Source organism: Oncorhynchus clarkii, chromosome 20 (assembly GCF_045791955.1).
Source record: "Oncorhynchus clarkii lewisi isolate Uvic-CL-2024 chromosome 20, UVic_Ocla_1.0, whole genome shotgun sequence".
NCBI classification, from domain to species: domain Eukaryota; kingdom Metazoa; phylum Chordata; class Actinopteri; order Salmoniformes; family Salmonidae; genus Oncorhynchus; species Oncorhynchus clarkii.
Window position 1 is genome coordinate 53,181,592 of NC_092166.1, and position 17,593 is coordinate 53,199,184.

The following is a 17,593-nucleotide window of genomic DNA, read 5'->3' on the forward strand; positions in this document are numbered from 1 at the left end:
TGTAGCCCGAGCAGCTGATAACAACTGATCTAAAAATAGTGCAGGGCCTAACAGATGGGCTGCTAACTATTCTGAGTAGGCTACTTGTTCTGTCAGTCAACCACAAAAGAACTATAAATGTCCAAGAGCATATTATCTCCCTAGAATCAACAAGATGGCTATGCTACCGAAAAACCTTCCCAGGCCAGAGGACTGGTATGTACTGTATTGCTGTGAAGCTTTTTTCTCATTTGACAGATTACATCTACAAATGCAATATAACAAAATGTTCATTATGTTTTCTCTGCTTCTAACAATAGTCAAGGAGCACAGGCTCTATGGTATGACCGGAAAAAATATGTCATCATTAATTTCATGGTGCAAAACCCCAAGGATGTTGAGGTTGATATTCAGGATACCTTTATAGTTTTAAGGTGAGTTTGATTCATTTGTAACCCTGAAGTGTGCATGATCTGGAAAATTCTTAGTCTAAATAAATAGTGTACAAATAGTGTGTGTGCGCGAGAGAGAGAGAGAGAGAGAGAGAGAGAGAGAGAGAGAGAGAGAGAGAGAGTGCATTTGTGTATGTGAGGTTGGGGGGGAGGGGGAGGGTTGGGCAACTATTCTAATGTGCATTGATTTATTAAGCAGACCTGTATTACCACTCTATAATGACTGCTCTGACGCATAGGATATGTTGTTATTGCCAAATGTTTCATTATAACCTACGTTTTATAACGTTGTTTGTCTCTGGATTTGTGTCCATGACAGTTGTAAAGATGTCGATGACAACAGCGTCTACAATCACATTTATTTCTATGACAAAGTCATCAAATTTGCAAGTATTCACATTTCTCCGTCATATCAAAGTTCATTTGATTCTCACAATTAACATAGATAACAGCTGTAAAGATGTATAAATATGCAGCATGCTTGAATGTTCAGCACGGTAATGTATTAAATAAATGGATCCACGTTACAGAGCATTATGGATACTGCAGTACATCCTGCTAAAAGTAAGCTTTGTATATTTATCTAACAGGACTCCCAAGTGAAGGTCCATGACCGCAGCATCCACATCTTGATTAGGAAGGCTAAAGAAAATGTAGCATGGCCCCGTCTTCAGAAAGATGCCGATCTCAAGGTACTGGAGCATTTGATCTTCCACTTAGAAGAAGTGAAGAGCAGTGTAAGGGTAGACTAATGCTTCATGTGTTAAAGGTAGACTCAGCAATATGACGTCATCAAGAACAGTGGGGCGACGAAGGCAATTTGTGCCCTCCCCTTGGGCCATGCTCACACTGGAAAGAGCCAATAGACTTGGTTGATTCGAAGGTTGTTATTGTTGACTACTGAAAGCAGAAAGTCACCATGCTACACTGTGGTAGTCATATAGCAGGGTCTACCTTCAAACTGACAATATGCGCATCAACATGCTCTCTCTCCCAACATTATTCTGTCCCTTGTAGCCAAATTGGATGGCTGTAGACTTTGATAACTGGAGAGACTGGGAGAATGAAGAGGACGAGGGAATGGCGGAGTACGAGCAATATTTTGACGTACGTGTAACTGCCAAATGGGCTCATCCAATGTCTATGTTTGAAGGTTGGCACATCAGTGTGGCTTTAATGAATGGTTTTCCATTTTCAGATGATTCAGGATATGGGGAACAAGAAAGAAGGGCCACCTGCGATGGATGATCTGGATGATCTGGTTAGTACAGCAAGAATCCACCTCCAATTTGCATGTCACAACAATCATTAGAGACATATTACCCCTGACTTGTCAGCATGTAAAGCAAGTGGAGGAAGTTTATCGAATGAGTTGTTTTCTCTCTCCACAGAGTGATTGAATACTTTTCTGAAGAGAGCTTTCCTCTGCATTGGAAAGCTTGATGTGCATTGAAAATCGCTGATGAAGACTCATCAAAGATCATGCCATGTTGATGGATTTGTGTATTTGTTGATGATTGTTGTGAATGCGATGTGGATTAATATATTTAATTGCTAGGTATTTTTCCTGGTACTGTTGTCTGTGTAATTTGTAACTATCTATCGAATGTTATTTATTAAATCAACTGAAATCTTGTTTCTACTTTTCTGATATGTAACCTCTTAAATATACTGAATAAAAATATAAACGCAACATGTAAAATGTTGGGACCATGTTTCATGAGCTGAAATAAAAGATCCCAGAAATGTTCCATAAACACAAAAAGCGAATTTCTCTCAAATGTTGTTCACAAATTTGTTTAAATCCCTGTTAGTGAGCATTTCTCCTTTACCAAGATAATCCAGCCACCTCACAGGTGTGGCATATCAAGAAGCTGATTAAACAGCATGATCACTACACAGGTGCACCTTGTGCCGGGGACAATAAAAGGCAACTCTAAAATGTGCAGTTGTGTCACACAACACAATACCATAGATTTTTCAAGGTTTTGAGGGAGCTTGCAATTGACATGCTGACTACAGGAATATCCACCAGAGCTGTTTCCAGAGAATTTCATGTTAATTTCTCAACCATAAGCCAATGTCGTTTTAGAGAATTTGGCAGTATATTCAACCGGCCTCACAACTGCAGGCCATGTGTAACCACGCCAGCCCACACATGGAAGATGGTCTGTGACAACCCATCCGGACAGCTGATGAAACTGTGGGTCAGCACAACAGAAGAATTTCGGCACCAACTGTCAGAAACCGTCTCAGGGAAGCTCATCTGCGTGCTCGTTGTCCTCACCAGGGTCTTGACCTGACTGCTGTTCGGCGTCGTAATCGACTTCAGTGTGCAAATGTTCACCATTTGATGGCCACTGGCACGCTAAAGAAGTGTGCTCTTCACAGATGAATCCTGGTTTCAACTGTGCCGGGTAGATGGCAGACAGCGTGTATGGCGTCGTGTGGTTGAGCGGTTTGCTGATGTCAACGTTGTGAACAGAGTGCCCCATGGTGGCGGTGGTGTTATGGTATGAACACAATTGCATTTTATGAATGGTAATTTGAATGAACAGAGATACTGCGACTAGATCCTGAGGTCCATTGTCGTGCCATTCATCCGACGCCATCACCTCATGTTTCAGCATGAGAATGCACGGCCCCATATTGCAAGGATCTGTACACAATTCCTGGAAGCTGAAAATGTCTCAATTCTTCCATGGCCTACATACTCACCAGACATGTCACACATTGAGCATGTTTGGGATACTCTTTTTTTCTCTTTGCATCCTCGTATTGAGGTTCAAATCATACAGATATCTACACATTTACAGTAAAAACAGAAACTCAGTCACATTTTCAGACCCAGATGTCAGTGTAATTGCAAGAAAATATAGGACCGTTAAGTAGCAGCGTGATGTAAATGGTTTAAATGATCTACTTGAAAATGTTTAGAAAGTACGAGTGCAAATTAGAACACTCTTGTCTTTGACATGACCATTCTATGGTTGGTTTGATCATGTGACAATGTATCCCATTACAATGTAGTGTCTTGCCAATACCAGTAGGTGGCACCCTTACGGTGTGAATGCTAAAGTGTTTTTGTTTTTTTATGGCCCTTTTCATATACAAGCACAACCCATCAACGGCTTATAACACCACCATGGCTTATTGGTATTAGCCAGACATGGTTGTATTGTTCATAAGTAAGTAACAATACATGGGCAACCAGCGGTTTTGCACTTTAAAGCAGTCTGAAAACTCTTAACAAGGAATTATTTTTTATAATTCATCCTGTTGCCCAAAATTATTCTATAACTTACTATTCATAATATCATTGTTTCCTTATGTACTAGGGTGCAATACTACATTATATGGCCTTGGTTTTATGTAGATCTCCTGTGCTGATCCGGTGTGGTAAGGCCTACAGGTATCAACATTACCCTCATTACTTATTAAAGCCTTGCTTCCAGGTAATGCACCTTTCAGGAAAACACCATTCACTATATTGGTAAGTCAGGTCCAAATGCCTGGATGATTAACTGCCCTATGCCCTACTCTGAGCAGTGCCTAGTACAGTTATGTCACTGCTATAGAACTTTTGAGTCTGATTAAATCCCTGATCCTGTTTTGCAGCCCGCTTTAGTTCACCTCTCAACGTGGGGTTGTTTTTGTAGACTTTGGGCATTATGAGATTTCCAATGATGTAATGAGCTAGTTTGAATAAGACTTTGATCCACGTTAGATGTGGTTCAACAAGCTGTAGAAGTTATGCCGTACCTCCACTCTACCTCTGGCAAGGGAAGGCTTCAATTTATTACTGCGACAGAACATTCCCGTATTGCCATGTTATTCAGCTCGCACGTAAACAAACATTTCATATGCAATTTAATAGAAGTTTATACAGGACTGTAACCGTTTGGTAATGTTAAACAATCAATGATGGACTTGTGGCACCCACTGTTAGACATCTGCATTGAAGACAACTGTTTGTCATCCAATTGAACAATGGTTTCTCTCCATCTCTTCCTCATTCTGGCCTCCTTCCCTCTGTCTTTGTCATAAAACACACTACCCACTGGGCACAGATGTCCATTCAATGTAGATTCAACATAATTTCATTGAAATGACGTGGAAACAACGTTGATTCAACCAGTGTGTGCCCAGTGGGTAGTCTGGTTTTGAGAAGTTGACTGTACCTGAACAGAAAGGCACTAGGACCCAGGAAACCCCATCACTTCTCCACTCCTTCCCTCTCTTTGGAGAGCTGCATATGCTGATGTTGCCTCCCCTCTCTGTCTGTCCCTGTTTCAGATTATAGAGAAGTTGGCTGTGGACCTATGCCTCCTCTCTCCTCCTCCGATATGGCTGCCAGGAGACCGGTTAGCCCCAGCATCGTGTGTGGACACCAGTCAGAAGAGAGTGGCCCCCACCTCCTATCTTTAAGTCCCCCATCTCTCTTGGCCAGCTACTGCTGTCACTAAGGAACTAGGCTACTCTCTGCATAGTAGGAGTTTTTGCACCTGTCCTTCACAGGACGACACAGGAGCTCTACCTTTTGAATTTGAGTCTTCTCTGTCTCACGCACATACTCTCCTGTCGCCTCCCTATTTCTCTCTCCATCTCTCGGGGGTTGTTCATGTCGCACAGGGACCTTGCTTACAGGTCTGACACTTTTTCGTTGTTGCTTTAGAGTCATTTTGTATCATCACTTCCCCTGTCTGAGAGGATGAAGGAGCAGGAACATTGGAGAAGATGATTCTTTGGGCTGGCCTGCTCCCCTGGGGTTAAGGAAATTGTCAATGGTCGCCACTCAATGCCACATAGAGCCTCAACTCAACGGGAGAAGTAGTGGAAGAATACGTTTGGTTCACCACAACATTTGAGTTCCAGTGCTGTCTTAGCCCGTGGAAGTAGCTGTGGAGTACCTGGGTCTGTGCATCTGGGACAGATAATCATGGGCAATGCCGCTGGGAGCATGGATGTGCCACCGGGGAAGGAGGTGAAGACGGTGTCGGCCCCCCCAGGCTCAGGGGCCCCCCAGAAACAGGCGGCAGGCCTCAAACTCTCCATGCCTGCCGAGGAGGAGTTAGAGGAGCGCTTCAATGCAGTGCTGGTGAGTCTGATTGCTGATGACACACACACACAGGGTCCAGAATAAGGAGCCTGTGATGGCACACGTACAATTTTACACACTCCCATACAGAAGCAAGCAAAACAATACAAAGAAACAAAGAACACTAAACATTTTGAAAACGTGCACATCCCCAGGACAGGCTTATCAAAGAGCAGGGTACATAATGTGACTGTGGAAGGACAAATAAGTCCTTTATTATCTGGTTTACAGTAGTATTGAGTTCATTGTATGGTCATTTGGGGATGGATAAAGGGGAAGTTCTGATCCATATTTGCAGTGGGTAAGGCATAATAAAAGTTCAACATTAAACAAATATAACCCCACCTGGACTGTGAGCCTGTGACACACGGTTCCTTTTTTTTGTTCAAGTTTGTAGATCAAAGATATTCATGATTCCCCTAATCCCAATGACTTGTACAATTTCACTTTTATAACTTCAGTTGTTTGATCTACAGTAGTGTTAAAACATTAGGCAAGCCACATTTTAATAGACAGCATTCACTGTAGTAACATTAACAGAAAACCCATCCATTCACTTCCTAAACACAAATATTTCCTTGTACTCGATGACAAATCCTCAACAGAACCGATCGCAAGTTGGGAATTCCTCGACTCCATAACTTAATGTTCCTGTGACTCCCTTTACTGGGCCCATTTGTCCTCGGTCTGCGAAAACCTATTATAGGCTAAACAACTCGTGGTCATGTTGACAGCCAAAAACCAATTGAGAAACAGTGGCTCAGCTACATTTGATGTTGCTCAGGGGTATCAGTGCCATGGTATACCATTAAATGCATTCGTGTTTTTAGTCTCACACATCTCTCTTTATCTCCTTGGTCCATACCTATTTGTTTTGCCCTGTAGAGTTGCATCATAGATATAGAAACAAATAGATGGTGAAAGAGAAGAGAGCTAGCTACCTGACTATGTGTCCTTCGAGAAGCTTTCTATGTCACTTTAAAACACTTATAGGCTAACTTGACTTTTTCCATAGAAATTACATTAGTGAGATGTGCACAAACAAACTACTCTGCTGTGTTAATGTGCAATTGCAGCTGCCAGATGACACTTATATGCATACTATGATGTTAATTAATGTCAGTCTCATGGCTCATTTTACTCAGTCAAAATCAATGTGTACTCCTGTAATTGAAAGGAATGTAGAATGTGGACTTGAACAAAAATGATATCTGAAAATGGTGTTATTGTGAGGAAGATGTTACATACACACAGGAAGTCAGGAATCAGGTGCAGATTAATAAAGAACAGATACAGATAAACAAACATGAGCGTACAGAACCTGAGAGAAAAACAGTAACACCTAGTGACTGAAAACTGAGGGCTAAATAAAAGGGGGAGTAATCAAAGAGGGAATGACAACCAGGTATGCGTAATGATGGGGAACAGGTGTGCGTAATAATGAAGCCAGGACCACTGTTTAGTAGATTGGTGATTAATGTCAGGAGCAGGAGTTTGAGACGATAGGTTACCTCATTGACCCTGTGGAGGACCTTGAAGGGCCCCACAAACCGGGGGCTCAGAACAGCACCTTTCCGTTCCTGGCAGTGACATCTTAGGAACCTCCCCAGCTCCTGGTTGGTCCGAGGCTGGTACCCGAAGGTGAGGCTGACCGTGACCCCTAGCTTTTCCATAAAGGCTTTCCAGATCCTCGGAAGGCCATAGTCCCGCAAGACCTGCTGGTATAGTGCCTCAGCGACCTGGAGAGCTGTGGGGAGACCAGAGAGGAATAAACCAGCATGATTTAGAAATTCTGTCCACAACCGCCAGAATGGTGGTGAAACTGTCAGAGGGGAGATCGGTAGGGATGCTGAGGCACGGGAAGGGGAAGGAGCTTCCCTGCTGGAGCGTGAAGGGGGACTTAGTTTAAGCACACACAGAACAGTTGATGTAACGAATAACATCCTGCGCCAAGGTGGGCCACCAATAATTCTCAGAGAGATTGAATGGTACGGGTGATCCCAGGATGTCCAGTGACAACAGCTGTGTGTGCACAGGTCAACAGCCGCTCCCTTATCCCTGTGGGAACGTAGATCCGTTCAGGAGGACAGGTAGTGGGTAACGGTCTGGTCATCCTGCCGTAATTGGAATAAATCAAATCAAAGTTTGTCACGTGAGCCGAATACAACAGGTGTAGTAAAGTGAAGTTAAAGTGAAATGCTTACTTACAGGCTCTAACCTATAGTGCAAAAAAGGATGTTAAGTGAATAGGCAAGTAAGAATAGGCACACAATGCAAATAGTCCGGGTAGCCATTTGATTACCTGTTCAGGAGTCTTATGGCTTGGGAATAAAAACTGTTGAGAACCCTTTTTGTCCTAGACTTGGCACTCCGGTACCACTTGCCATGCGGTAGTAGAGAGAACAGTCTATGACTGGGGTGGCTGGGGTCTTTGACAACTTTTAGGGCCTTCCGACACCGCCTGGTGTAGAGGTCCTGGATGGCAGGCAGCTTAGCCCCAGTGATGTACTGTGCCGTACGCACTACCCTCTGTAGTGCCTTGCAGTCAGAGGCCGAGCAATTGCCATATCAGGCAGTGACGCAACCAGAGTGCTTTCGATGTTGCAGCTGTACAACTTTTGAGGATTTCAGGACCCATGCCAAATCTTTTTAGTTTCCTGAGGGGGAAATAGACTTTGTCGTGCCCTCAATATGCGCTATAACCCCCCTCTGCCTCCAGTGGATGATCGAAAATGGCTCTGATCAGAGCCATGAACCCCACATTCACATACAGCTCCTCCTCTCTCCCAGATGGCCGTAGCCCACTCCAATCCCGCCCAGTCAGCAGAGAAATAAGCGTGGCAACCTTGGACCTCTCAGTGGTGTGAGCACCCCTCTGGTGCACAAAAGAGGGACCACTGGATTAGGAAACCACAGAATTTAGATGGGGTTGCATCATATTTATCCAGGAGGGACAGGCAAGCTAGATCAAGGCAACGCCTCTTGGGCATGTTCGAGACGTTGAAGACTGCGAAGAACCTCTTCCATTGCCTTTCCCAGTTGCGCCAGCTGGTCATGGTATTGACAAAGTAGCTATCCCTGTTCATCACCCATCTGGGGCCCGATTACCTGCTGCTTCCATTTGTTGAGGCTGAATTCTGTAACGTACACACTGGGAGTCAGAAAGCAAGTGGTGAGTTTAATAAGAAACAGACCATAGCCCACTATACAACCACAAGTAGCATATACAGTGCCTTGCGAAAGTATTCGGCCCCCTTGAACTTTGCGACCTTTTGCCACATTTCAGGCTTCAAACATAAAGATATAAAACTGTATTTTTTTGTGAAGAATCAACAACAAGTGGGACACAATCATGAAGTGGAACGACATTTATTGGATATTTCAAACTTTTTTAACAAATCAAAAACTGAAAAATTGGGCGTGCAAAATTATTCAGCCCCCTTAAGTTAATACTTTGTAGCGCCACCTTTTGCTGCGATTACAGCTGTAAGTCGCTTGGGGTATGTCTCTATCAGTTTTGCACATCGAGAGACTGACATTTTTTCCCATTCCTCCTTGCAAAACAGCTCGAGCTCAGTGAGGTTGGATGGAGAGCATTTGTGAACAGCAGTTTTCAGTTCTTTCCACAGATTCTCGATTGGATTCAGGTCTGGACTTTGACTTGGCCATTCTAACACCTGGATATGTTTATTTTTGAACCATTCCATTGTAGATTTTGCTTTATGTTTTGGATCATTGTCTTGTTGGAAGACAAATCTCCGTCCCAGTCTCAGGTCTTTTGCAGACTCCATCAGGTTTTCTTCCAGAATGGTCCTGTATTTGGCTCCATCCATCTTCCCATCAATTTTAACCATCTTCCCTGTCCCTGCTGAAGAAAAGCAGGCCCAAACCATGATGCTGCCACCACCATGTTTGACAGTGGGGATGGTGTGTTCAGCTGTGTTGCTTTTACGCCAAACATAACGTTTTGCATTGTTGCCAAAAAGTTCAATTTTGGTTTCATCTGACCAGAGCACCTTCTTCCACATGTTTGGTGTGTCTCCCAGGTGGCTTGTGGCAAACTTTAAACAACACTTTTTATGGATATCTTTAAGAAATGGCTTTCTTCTTGCCACTCTTCCATAAAGGCCAGATTTGTGCAATATACGACTGATTGTTGTCCTATGGACAGAGTCTCCCACCTCAGCTGTAGATCTCTGCAGTTCATCCAGAGTGAACATGGGCCTCTTGGCTGCATCTCTGATCAGTCTTCTCCTTGTATGAGCTGAAAGTTTAGAGGGACGGCCAGGTCTTGGTAGATTTGCAGTGGTCTGATACTCCTTCCATTTCAATATTATCGCTTGCACAGTGCTCCTTGGGATGTTTAAAGCGTGGGAAATATTTTTGTATCCAAATCCGGCTTTAAACTTCTTCACAACAGTATCTCGGACCTGCCTGGTGTGTTCCTTGTTCTTCATGATGCTCTCTGCGCTTTTAACGGACCTCTGAGACTATCACAGTGCAGGTGCATTTATATGGAGACTTGATTACACACAGGTGGATTGTATTTATCATCATTAGTCATTTAGGTCAACATTGGATCATTCAGAGATCCTCACTGATCTTCTGGAGAGAGTTTGCTGCACTGAAAGTAAAGGGGCTGAATAATTTTGCACGCCCAATTTTTCAGTTTTTGATTTGTTAAAAAAGTTAGAAATATCCAATGAATGTCGTTCCACTTCATGATTGTGTCCCACTTGTTGTTGATTCTTCACAAAAAAATACAGTTTTATATCTTTATGTTTGAAGCCTGAAATGTGGCAAAAGGTCGCAAAGTTCAAGGGGGCCGAATACTTTCGCAAGGCACTGTATATGTATATGTATATATATATATATATATATATATATATATATATATATATATATATATATATATATATATATATATATATACATGAAACACATAGTCAATTCTGCCTGGGGAATGGAACTAAGGGAGTGACATATATAGGGGAGTTAATCAGTGAAGTGATGGAGTCCAGGTGTGCCTAATGATGAAGCTCAGGTGCGCGTGATGATGAATGCCAGGTGCGCGTAATGATGAATGCCAGGACCGGTGGTTAGTAAACCAGCATGTTGAACGCAGGAGGGGAGGAGCTGAAGTAGATGTGACAATAGCTCGGTATGTTTCATCATTACATTTACATTTAGACTGACTGTAGATACATTATATTATGGTTCTGTTGGAAGCCTATTGGTTTTTTGTGGTTGTAAATGGAACTCTATGTATTGGAAACCTGTTAATGCTAGGCTGGCATTGCTTAAATGATTACGTGAGTCGAATTTATTCCCAGAAGTAGATTGTGCCATATAACAGCGTGTTGTGGAACTCTTGATTTGGCAAGACAGCTGTATCTCACTGTAGTAGGCTGTAGGCTATGCTGTGGTTTTTTGGATATCAATTCCCCTTTTTTTCACTGCGTTGGTTTACTGTTAATGGAACTAGCTTACATGTAAGTAACCTAGTGGTTAGAGCGTTGGACTTGTAATCGAATGGTTGCAAGATCGAATCCCCGAGCTGACAAGGTAAAAATCTGTCGTTCTGCCCCTGAACAAGGCAGTTAACCCACTGTTCCTAGGCCGTCATTGAAAATAAGAATTTGTTCTTAACTGACTTTCCTAGTTAAATAAAGGTGTAAATATATATATTTAGATGATGTCTTTATTGATCTGATATTTTGTTTACTAGGCCGTCTACTTGATACCTCTATTTTGTTCTGTTTGCATTCACTTGTTCGCATTTGAGGTTTTGTCGGTATTCTAAGACAAATTGCTATTCAGTATTTTTGTCTGCATGCATGAATAACTAGGCTAATACTTTCAGCATTTAGTTTGCATTATTTTGGTGTTGACATCTGTGTGTACGGCTGCATTCACATAGGGTAATTCATCAATTAAACAGCCTATCATTCTTGTAGCCTATATTCATTACCAAAACTTGCTTTAGTGTAAGGCGCTGTCCATTGTGCTGATGCAGTGGAGATGGGCTACAGACTTTTCACCAACCGGACTGTCACTTCAAAAGTACTCAGTGATCTCGGAGTCTCAGAATTTGAACTATAAGGGGGTATAGTGTGATATAAGCAGAATTCAATATAATTCCAAAACAAGAAACCGACAAAATTGGGCCCCCTCCCCGATTTCAACTGCCCCCTTAGTCACTTTATCCTTGTGTCAGGTCTGATTAGTTGGGAATAGCAGCCAGTATGCTCGTTATCTTATTTGTGCTTATTAGACACAAGTGTCAAGGCCAACAGTTTCCACATGACTTATACTATAGCTATACTATAGGGTCGTCAGACACTACGCCGTCATGGATTAAAATCCTGCAGCGCACGCAAGGTCCCACTTCAAGCCAGCGCATGTCCAGGCCCGTCTGAAGTTTGCCAATGACCATCTGGATGATCCAGAGGAGGAATGGGAGAAGGTCATGTGGTCTGATGAGACAAACATAGAGCTTTTTGGTCTAAACTCCACTGGCCGTGTTTGGAAGAAGAAGAAGGATGAGTACAATCCCAAGAACACCATCCCAACCGTGAAGCATGGAGGTGGAAACATCACTCTTTGGGGATACTTTTCTGCAAAGGGGACAGGACGACTGCACCGTATTGAGGGGAGGATGGATGGGGCCATGTATCGCGAGATCTTGGCCAACAACCTCCTTCCCTCAGTAAGAGCATTGAAGATGGGTCGTGGCTGGGTCTTCCAGCATGACAACGACCCAAAACACACAGCCAGGGCAACTAAGGAGTGGCTCTGTAAGAAGCATCTCAAGGTCCTGGAGTGGCCTAGCCAGTCTCCAGACCTGAACCCAATAGAACATCTTTGGAGGGAGCTGAAAGTCCGTATTGCCCAGCGACAGCCCCAAAACCTGAAGGATCTGGAGAAGGTCTGTATGGAGGAGTGAGCTAAAATCCCTGCTGCAGTGTGTGTAAACCAGGTCAAGAACTACAGGAAACGTATGATCTCTGTAATTGCAAACAAAGGTTTCTGTACCAAATATTAAGTTCTGCTTTTCTGATATATCAAATACTTATGTCATGCAATAAAATGCTAATGAATTACTTACAAATCATACAATGTGATTTTCTGGATTTTTGTTTTTGTTTTTAGATTCCGTCTCTCACAGTTGAAGTGTACCTATGATAAACATTACAGACCTCTACATGCTTTGTAAGTAGGAAAACCTGCAAAATCGGCAGTGTATCAAATACTTGTTCACCCCACTGTAGACACCTTGACAGAAGATCAGAACTATGTAGGTGGAACTAGACTATACTCTTAACTACAGATGTAGAATCTTACTTTGAGCCAGTTTGCTACAGCATGAAATAATCCTGCAGCAACAGGAAATGTGAATTATGTGGATTATAATTAATGAACATTTTTGTAAGGATTGATACATTTTTACGAAGAGAAAATCAAGTCTGAAATTTCACAGTGGAAATTAAATTTCAGAAGCCTTTTTAACCTCAAATACACATGTTTCCAATGCAGGAAAGTTCTCCTTAAAACAGGGTGATCAAATGAAAAGCAAATGCAGTGGTGTAAAGTACTTAAAATAAGGAATTTAAAATTATTTCTACTTTAACTTTTGATACCTAAGTATATTTTAGCAATTACATTTACTTTTGATACTTAAGTATATTTAGAACCAAATACTTTTAGACTTTTACTCAGCAGTATTTTACTAGGTGACTTTTATTTTTACTTGAGTAACTTTCTATTAAGGTATCTACTGTATACATTTACTCAAGTATGACAATTTGGTACTTTTTCCACCACTGATCGTATGTGGTTCTTGCCCATTGGTCTCTGTCAACCTTGTTTGATTTGCTAGGGTAAAGCTATTTGATCGCTCATTTGTATTAATTTACATGCATGCCTAACACATCTATCTTCTATACTCAGTTCCAATGAAGACTATTTGTAGGCTACACTGAGAACTCATCCATAAACTTAGCTCGTGCACAGACAACTCCCAACCCCACTTTGCTCTGTAATTGAATATGACTCCAATCAAATGAAAGAGTCAAAGTTATAGAACACCGTTGTCTGGTCATTAATAAAAGTCCATCATTTACATAAGTTGCTACATAGGCAGTTGAATAAATGCATTGTATTGCTCCATAACTCATACCTTAGATATAAACAGATTTCTACAAAAGTTTGAATCATGTGGTGAGTATAGTCAATGTTATCGCTCCATACATGATTGAATTGCTACTGTATATGATTTTCGGACAGTGTACTCTATCCCTACACTTCATGTCTAATGAATTTGTTTCCATGGTTCAGGAACAGGGAGGAATAGGGGGGCCAGCTACTGTAGGGCAGTAGCAGGACGCGTGCGTGTTCTTGAGAAATCGAACACGGGTCTGGAGTGAGATCTGGAGATCAGACTTGTTGTTGTAATGAATCAACTTGGCAGTGGTCAAGGCTTAAGGGCTTGGGCATACATCCGGTGCCAGCTGTGGTGCTGTCAAATCACGCTGGACCTCCCTGTGTCTCTGTCTTTGTATGTGTCTGTGTTTGTGTGTGTACAGAAAATGTGAGTACTAAGTATACGGTATGTTTTGCATCTAACATACATGTATCAACATGCCTGCTTGTGTTCGTAAATTCATGTTTGTACATAAGGTGCACATGAGCACATTCTGCTGTGGTATGGGACTGTTCCTTTTTTTGCTACATCACTCTATCGTAGGGAGCAGTAAAGATAGATCATCCCTGCCACACACACCCTTACCAAACGCCCCCGGACCCACCCCCATCTTCAATCTAATGCTCAGTGTGCATAGCAAATCTCAGATGGGCCAGACGTCCTACTCCGACTGTCTAGCGAGCAGGCTGGTTGGTGTGCAGGGATCCCTCTACAGTGGGCGATCTCTGCTACAGAGAAAGACATTAAAGGGAAATGCCACCGCCGCTCGATTTCACTGCATATGCCCATTAATATGTTATTAATTTATCATACACTACTGTTCAAAAGTTTGGGGTCACTTAGAAATGTCCTTGTTTTTGAAAGAAAAACACTTTTTGTCCATTAAAATAACATCAAATTGATCAGAAATACAGTGTAGACATTTTTAATGTTGTAAATGACCATTGTAGCTGGAAATGGCTGATTCTTAATGGAATATCTACAGAGGCCCATTATCAGCAACCATCACTCCTGTGTTCTAATGGCGCGTTAGCTAATCCAAGTTTATCATTTTAAAAGGCTAATTGATCATTAGAAAACCCTTTTGCAATTATCTTAGCACAGCTGGAAACTGTTTTTCTGATTAAAGAAGCAATAAAACTGGCCTTGAGACTAGTTGTGTATCTGGAGCATCAGCATTTGTGGGTTCGATTACAGGCTCAAAATGTCCAGAAACAAATACTTTCTTTTGACACTCGTCAGTCTATTATTGTTCTGAGAAATGAAGGCTATTCCATGTGAGAAATTGCCAAGAAACTAAAGATCTCGTACAAAGCTGTGTACTACTTCCTTCACAGAACAGCGCAAACTGGCTCTAACCAGCCTTCTAAGCAGAGTTCCTCTGCCCAGTGTCTGTGTTCTTTTGCCCATCTTAATCTTTTATTTGTATTGGCCAGTTTGAGATATGGCTTTTTCTTTGCAACTCTGCCTAGAAGGCCAATATCCTGGAGTCGCCTCTTCACTGTTGACGTTGAGACTGGTGTTTCGCGGGTACTATTTAATGAAGTTGCCAGTTGAGGACTTGTGATGTGTCTGTTTCTCAAACTAGACACTCTAACATACTTGTTCTCTTGCTCAGTTGTGCACCTGGGCCTCCCACTCCTCTTTCTATTCTGGTTAGAGCCAGTTTGTGCTGTGCTGTGAAGGAAGTAGTACACAGCTTTGTACCAGATCTTCAGTTTCTTGGCAGTTGCTCTCATGGAATAGCCTTCATTTCTCAGAACAAGAATAGACTGATGAGTTTCAGAAGAAAGGTCTTTGTGATGCTCCAGATACTCAACTAGTCTAAAGAAGGCCAGTTTTATTGCTTCTTTAATCAGAAAAAGGGTTCAGCTCTACTAACATAATTGCAAAGGGGTTTTCTAATGATCAATTAGCCAATTAAAATGATAAACTTGGATTAGCTAACACATCGTGCCATTGGAACACGGGTGTGATGGTTGCTGATAATGGGCCTCTTTACGCCTATGTAGATATTCCATTAAAAATCTGCTGTTTCCAGCTACAATAGTAATTTACAACATTAATGTCTACACTGTATTTCATGTTATTTTAATGGACAATAAAAATTAAAAAAATAAGTTATTTCAAAAACAAGGACATTTCAAAGTGACCCCAAACTTTTGAACAGTAGTGTATGTGTCATACAAATACAGAATTTTCTCACCACATGCAAATACAAGTGTTTCTGCATCTCGCCTTTAGAAACGGGCCATCTACATTTCCACGGGACATCTACATTTACCACGATATCCAGAATTCATAACGATTTCAGGACGTAGTACTGCATCAGTTGATGTGGGGAAATATCAAAATGTCTGTGTTTGTAGCCAGCACTTCCAGACAGAGGATTTTGAAACTGGTTGCCAGGTCAACGAATGTTAAAGTGATGCTATTCCATACATTTTCCACTTCACTTCCAAGAGGAAGGCATCCAATCAGCCAATCAAGCTGAGGTAACGTGGCTAAGGTTACCTAGCTAACTATGTAGAGAACTACATTTGTTTATCTAAATCAAAATCTAGCTAGCTAGCTTTCATAATACGCTGTCTAGACATTTGAAAGCAAATCAATGTAATTAGCCAGCTGCTATGTGATTTGATTTGCAACTTTGCAAGCTAATGTTAACTTCATTAGGTTTTGTTATCTACAGCCTACAGCCTGTATCTAAACGCTAGCTAGCTAACCAACTACCAGAGAGGCTAACGTGCTCTATTTAGAGTCCAATCCCATCAACATCTGCAGCGGCATCGGCATCAGGCTCAGCACCAGGAACTCACCTTTGCTAAATATTTCCATAACTCCATGATGTGCAAATAAATATACTGGAGCTAGGCATACATATGGTCTGTGTCTTGTTGTCATAGTTGGTGTGTTTACAAGTAACGTTATGCTTCAACTTGTACTGTAGTTTTCGCTGTATTGTGGAGGCTTAGTTGAAGTATAATTTGGAGAAAAGGAGCTGTTAGGTATGGGTGGCTGACTGGTGTCTGTTAGGGATGGGTATTGTGTGTGTGTATGAAGATTAGTATGCATGATCTATTGACATGAGGAGGCTGGGTGGATGTCGTACCTCGTTGAGTGTGTATTAATGGTGACAAAGCAGTCAAATTTGGCCAATTACGGACTACTGTGTGTCCTACAGACTAATCTTGCTGCTGATAACAAGGACACCAGCTTTGGTAGTACAGAGCCTGCACTATTTGGATGAAAGCTTTCAGCCGGGAACAAGCTCAAGCTCAACGTCGTCTGACTCTGAAACAAGCCAGGACAGCCAAAAGGTATTTATAAAAGCACAATACCCTCTTGAGAAAACAGAATCACAAACACACTAAACTGTCTACAAGTCAAGTGATCCTTGCAGACAGTTCTTTAGCATGGGGAATAAGGGCTGTTTGTATACTTTTCTAGCTTATTCACTCTATTGTTGGCAGTGCTTGTCTACTCAACAGCACAACTGTAGGTGCTCATACACAACAATACACGACTAGAAGTCTACAAGTCAAGCCCTCTCGAACTTTTCACATCTTTGTTAACTGTCCATCTCAATGACCCAAATTGACTCTGAGTGTAACAAAACACATACCAGTACACAGGACCTTTTTTTTGTTTAACGTCTTTATGTCTTTCCAGGAGACTTGCAGTACAAACAAATCTTCTGCAAGAGGTCAAAACAGTGGATGGTGAAGAAGGTGTACAAGCCTAGAACCCACCTCTTCATTCAGGGAGAGGCTTGTCCACCTGGCTGTGGCGTGCAGAAAGGACCAGACGGTTGTCTACAAGGAGCCAGAGTCACAGCGCCCTAAACCTAACATTTCTGCC

At 42.1% G+C, this 17,593-nt stretch overlaps 2 protein-coding genes across 4 annotated transcripts in view; both read left to right on the forward strand.

Annotated features, from left to right (window-relative positions):
• The first annotated feature begins 150 nt into the window (after window positions 1-150).
• Window positions 151-4,859, forward strand: LOC139377112 (putative protein PTGES3L). Its single transcript, XM_071120139.1, has 7 exons — window positions 151-195; window positions 300-413; window positions 751-817; window positions 1,022-1,123; window positions 1,449-1,538; window positions 1,630-1,692; window positions 4,728-4,859. The coding sequence occupies exons 1-7, from the start codon at window positions 155-157 to the stop codon at window positions 4,857-4,859; spliced, it is 609 nt and encodes a 202-aa protein (XP_070976240.1). The 5' UTR covers window positions 151-154.
• Window positions 4,726-17,593, forward strand: part of LOC139376497 (formin-like protein 1) — a 63,091-nt gene continuing 50,223 nt past the window's right edge. For 2 of the 3 annotated variants that reach the window (XM_071119142.1, XM_071119141.1), the window contains exon 1: window positions 5,283-5,529. In XM_071119142.1, coding sequence (XP_070975243.1) covers window positions 5,371-5,529 — 159 coding nt within the window. In that variant the 5' untranslated portion in view covers window positions 5,283-5,370. Of the gene's footprint in view, window positions 5,530-17,593 lie in introns of all 3 variants that reach the window. The other variant, XM_071119140.1, reaches the window with a different exon arrangement.